This window comes from Wolffia australiana, chromosome 7 (assembly GCF_029677425.1).
Source record: "Wolffia australiana isolate 7733 chromosome 7, ASM2967742v1".
Taxonomy (NCBI): domain Eukaryota; kingdom Viridiplantae; phylum Streptophyta; class Magnoliopsida; order Alismatales; family Araceae; genus Wolffia; species Wolffia australiana.
Window position 1 is genome coordinate 16182092 of NC_135841.1, and position 5600 is coordinate 16187691.

General features: G+C 41.8%; 1 protein-coding gene across 1 annotated transcript; it reads left to right on the plus strand.

Annotated features, from left to right (window-relative positions):
- The first annotated feature begins 1210 nt into the window (after positions 1 to 1210).
- On the plus strand, positions 1211 to 3411 carry LOC144705285 (protein NRT1/ PTR FAMILY 5.10-like). Its single transcript, XM_078577888.1, has 4 exons — positions 1211 to 1472; positions 1539 to 1753; positions 1898 to 2382; positions 2448 to 3411. Exons 1-4 carry the CDS (start codon positions 1337 to 1339, stop codon positions 3193 to 3195), a joined length of 1584 nt encoding a protein of 527 aa, XP_078434014.1. The 5' UTR covers positions 1211 to 1336; the 3' UTR covers positions 3196 to 3411.
- The last annotated feature ends 2189 nt before the right edge of the window (positions 3412 to 5600 follow it).

The window sequence follows — 5600 nt, forward strand, 5'->3', positions numbered from 1 at the left end:
ATAAGAAAAAGAGTAGACATATGATGTTCTTCAAAAAGGAAAGATGGCATATGATCATCTTGTCTTGGTTGTACTTCCTTGCAAGCGCCATGATCGAAGGCTCAATGATACCTCCCCTCAACCTCAGAATGAGATGCAAGGTAGACTCTGCAACCGTAAAAAACCGATTTTAAATTACCAAATAAATTTGTTGAATACAACCAAACAATCCTCGAATACCTTTCTGGATGTTGTAATCGGCGAGGGTACGGCCATCCTCGAGCTGCTTCCCGGCAAAAATCAGACGCTGCTGGTCCGGAGGAATTCCTATAACCAAACAACAACCAGATTAAATCGAAAAAAATTCAAGAATCGAAATTTCAGCACTGGAAATCGATCCAAGAACGAACCTTCCTTGTCCTTCTCTTCGGCCCCTTCCTCTTTCAAGAATTAGAGGATCCACTTGTTTAATCGCATTGGCATTCTCACAGGAAAAAAAAAAAACAAAAAAAACATTGTCCAGGTCGATCGTCCACCGTCCGAACATCCCGGACGGACGATCTTTCCGTCCAATGGGACAAAATGTCATCTCGTCTGGGGTTCCCCGGACGAAACTTCGTCCGGAGTTTCGTCCAGGGACGCTGGACGGGACGAAAAATTCATCCCGGGACGAAACCTTCGTCCCGTCCGCGTCCCGGATGTATAACCGTATGTGTCACAGGTCCTTACAATTCCTCTCTTAGTCGAACACCTTCATTAAATATCCTAATCTTTTGCAATCACCTTGCGGTTTTGATCATCGTTAGTGGAAGTATAGAAATGTAGCATAATTCTGAGTGCTGTTTCAGGATTTTGATCATGGAGCTACTCAGTTTTGGCTTATCACAGCACCGATAGACAGTGCTCCCACCCTTGAAACAGAACTGGATCATCATCTTCCCTCAATTACCATGGATCAATATTTGAATCGTGGCACATTTCCTACTTATCCCTCTTATCACATAAGCGAGTCTCATAGGACCTGCTGCCTCGTGGTCATCCTGCATCACCAAGCAAGCGGACACCATGGACAGAATAATAATCTGGAAATCCATATGTGATTCCAGTTCTCGTCAACAGTAGTCATCGACGAAGCTTTAAATTCGTCAACGTCAACGATAATCGATGGACTTGACGTTGGAGCGCCGAGATTCCTCTGGAGCAGGGGGGGGAATCTGACCCCAGAAAATTTGTGATGGGAAGTACTTGGCGCGTCCAATCGTGGCCCGGTGACCGGCTTCCACAACGCTCCGCGCACTTGTCTCTTGTTGCTCTCTGAGAAAATAACGCATTCGCGGTGGCGTTGAGCGGAGAGGAGATGGGAGGCGAGACGGAAAGCACGGTGGAGATCAGGAGCGATGGCCTTCCCGTCGATGACGTCGTCGATTACCGCGGCCGGCCGGTGTTCTCGAGATCCACTTACGGCGGCTGGAGCTCCGCCCTCTTCATCATCGGTAACGAAATGGGTCGCTCGCAATTAAATATTTTCGATTCACTTGATTTGATTCTTGTTTATTCAGGAGTAGAGGTAGCCGAGAGATGCGCTTACTATGGTATCTCGTCGAACCTCATCACGTATTTGACGGGGCCTCTTCGGCAGTCCGTGGCGTCCGCCGCGGCAAACGTCAACGCATGGAGCGGCGTCTCCATGATGCTTCCTCTCCTTGGCGGCGCCCTCGCTGACTCCGTCGGACGCTACCGTACCATCGTCATCGCCTCAATTTTATACGTCCTGGTGAGTCCAGTCCCAACCTCATTATCTAGATACGCTGCTGAATTTCGCTGTTTCTCTATTGAATTCCCTTCTTGTTTATCTGTTTTTCTATCATGGGTCGTGGCTAAATCGTTCTTTTTCTCTCTTATGAGTGGTTTTTTTCAGTCTCTGGCCATGCTGACTTTGTCGGCCGTATCGCCCGCCCTCCGCCCTCGAGAATGCCCCTCCAACGGCGACCTCGGAGGCTGTCTTCCCCCGCAGTTTCAGTCAGGCTTCTTCTTCTTCTCGCTGTACATGGCGGCTATTGCAATGGCGGGTCACAAGCCCTGCGTGCAGGCCTTCGGAGCCGATCAATTCGACGAGAACGACCCCGAGGAACTCAAGTCCAGGAGCTCCTTCTTCAACTGGTGGTATTTCGGTATGAACGGCGGCATGATATTCACCTATCTTTTCGTAAACTACGTCCAAGACGAGATCGGCTGGGGCCTCGGCTTCGGGCTCCCTTGTGTTTTCATGGCGCTGGCCATGGTCGTCTTCTTGCTCGGCACGCGGACGTACCGCTACGTCCTTCCCTCCGCAAAACCCGGCTTTTCTTCAAATCAGTGGAAAAAAAACAGCCCTCATGCCGACGAAAACCAACCCCTCATCCTGTGAGTTCTGCCTCAGAAAAAACTTCTTCGGCGCGACTACCTAGTAACACTCGACGAATTTGCAGAGGATCCAAGGAAGAAGACGAGTCGGTATCAGGAATCCTGAGGCTATTCCCGATATGGGCGTCCTGCCTGATGTACGCCGTGGTGTTCGCGCAGTCGTCCACCTTCTTCACCAAGCAGGGAAGCACCATGGACAGAAGAATAGGCCCGAGCTTCCGCGTCCCCCCTGCAGCGCTACAGAGCTTCATCAGCATCTCCGTCGTCGTCTTCATTCCTATTTACGATCGTGTACTCGTCCCCGCTGCCCGAACCTTCACAGGCAGGCCTTCGGGGATCACCATGCTGCAGAGGATCGGCATTGGGGTCGTCCTCTCCATAGCATCAATGGTGGTCGCCGCGTTCGTTGAGATGAAGCGGCTACGCTACGCAAGAGAACTCGGACCGATCGAGACGGTGCCCATGAGCTTGTGGTGGCTGGTTCCTCAGTACGTTCTCTTCGGAGCTTCAGACGTCTTCACCATGGTCGGACTGCAAGAGTTCTTCTACGATCAGGTTCCTGATGGCCTGCGGAGCCTCGGTTTAGGCCTTTACTTGAGTATCTTTGGGGTCGGGAGTTTCGTCAGCAGCTTCCTTGTGTCCGCCATCGATGGCCTCAGCAGAAGAGATGGGGACAGCTGGTTTGCCGACGATCTCAACCGCGGCCATCTAGACTACTTCTATTGGCTCATCGCCGGCCTCAGCTCTGTTGCACTGGTCTTCTTCGTATACTTCTCTCGGGACTTCCATTACAAGGTCAAGGGAGCCCTTTGAAAGAGACGATCGGACCCAGTTCTGGTCGACGAGGTATCTTTTCCCATGCGGGAAACTCCTCCACTATTTGCATGGCTTAAATCTATTCGTTATCTGTAAATAGTTGGGGTTTAATCGCTTGTATTTGGGTTATGTATATTGTGCATTGTATATTCCATTGTTCATTGCTTATTTGACTTCGTCAAGATAATTAGATCTGCAATTCTTTGGCTAGAAGGTCATGTTACCGCGCGATGGACCAGTTGTAGTTACTAGTTCATGTTGCGGATGTTATTTGGGTATTGGTTTGATTGGTAGCTTTTTTTATTTCACCTGGGTTTTTCTCCTTTTGCCTCCAAAAATTTTCAGTTTCTGATGATGATGATATCTTAGAAAATTTTCCTTGTGTGACCGCTCTTTCTTTTTATTTAGGACGTGTGACAGAAGCTTCTTTATCAGACTCACTTGTAGGAACCTTGCTATACTTTAATACAATGAACAAGTGAGTCGAAAAGGCAAGGGAAATAAGTAAGTTAGAGTCAATTTAGGAACCTTGGTATACTTTAAGTTTGAGTCAAGTGAGTTGAAGCAAAAAAAAATACTAAGGGTTGATTCTTTATCCGACTCAATAAGTATCCTTTTTAAAAGGTTTCTAGGTCTTAATCTTTAATCAAACCCTTAGTATTTTTTTTTGCTTCAATTTATTCCCTTACCTTTTCGTCCTTGAAAGCACTTGAATGTAAGTTAGAGTCAATTTATCTGACGTTTTTTCCCTATAGCGGATATTGAGCTGAACATATTTTCTAAAGTTTATTAGGATCTTGGATTAGATGGTCATATTAAAATTAAAGTGTCATCAACCTTGAAAATTTTACATTGCCTCTACATAGTATCCGTTTAAAGGTGACTTGAAATTTGCTTTTGGTTTCCTAGTGGAGTAAACTAGAGTTTCATAAAACTGTTGTTTAAAAACACTAACTTTTTTTTAATAATTACTGCAGTTTTATTAATAAGTCATCACTCGTAAACACTGTTAGGCATAGATGTATTTTATTTCAAAATATTTGTTCCTAATCTAGTCCCAAATCAAACCACCTGGTCTTTCACCAGCAACATAAAATGTATAAAAAGATGGACAATACATGTGGTGGGAAAATCAGTGCAAGTGCTTCATATTTTTTGTTTTGATCTCACTAACTCCCCCTTGATGTATTATGGCTAGCCGTTCGAAGTTTCAGGCATCATTATTTTTTCTTTAAAATGTGTCCCTTCTCCTTTGAAGGAGGGCCAAACATGCTTCGTACATTCATGAGACCAAGTTACTGAAAATTTTGAATATCCTTTTATGTCTATGTATTAGTTCAGGTCATTGTCAAGGACAAGTGATATATTTTAAATTTTATACATTTCAAAGTTGAGGATCCCACATTTGTTATTATGTTTATTTTATTTGTTTATATATTTTATTTCTTAATTATGATTGTTTAAATAATCAGATACTTTTCCATTCTTGGGAAAATAATAAACTAATAAAATTAACTAGTATCATCAAATGCTGAACTTTTCCTTAATGTTTTCTAGAAAATCATAGGGCAGGGAAAAAGTTAATCTTCCCTCATGTTTTTAACTGATATATTATTAAATCTACATAGATTTCCACCATGAGTGACAGTGATTGTTTCCAAAGAATGTAAAAGTATCTCATTATCTAAAAAAGTATACTGATGCAATAAATAATAAACATGAGTAACTAGTATCATCAAACTTACTTATTGTATTTTTATCTATTTATTTTAAATATCTTTATTCTTTTATGATACATTTAAACTAAAAAATTACAAAGGTTCAAGTTATAGCATGCACTGTTTCATACGGATTCTGTCTTCTTTAACTAGGCTTATGACCCCAAAAGTTCGATGAAATTTTTGTTTCTCTCATGATTTATTGAATGTGTTGAAAATGTTATGTCCATCTTTGGTCTTCTATTTTTAATATATCATAACTCATAATACATGATAAATTTAGAAATTTTATCATAAACAATAAATTCTAAATTAATGTCAATACTATATATATATCATTAAATTTTCAACCAAAACGTGATATTCATGCTTGAAAAAACCAAGCAAGAGTCATCCAAAAAAATTAAAATTGATAATAATAATTTAATTAATTAAACAAATTTGAATCTTAACCTATTTCATTTATAAATACAAAAATGAATTTATATTAATTTTATTCAAATCAAATAACTTTAAATTCAACTTATCGGTGTCAATTAAAATTTTCTGTATTTTTCCTGAATTATTGGAATTTATTTGATCCTTGAATGAATTTTCCTTATTTATGAACTAAGTAAGAAAAGTATTAAGTTTTTTAATACCTATATATGATGAAGTAAGATTCATGGGTCCAGTAACAGAGTT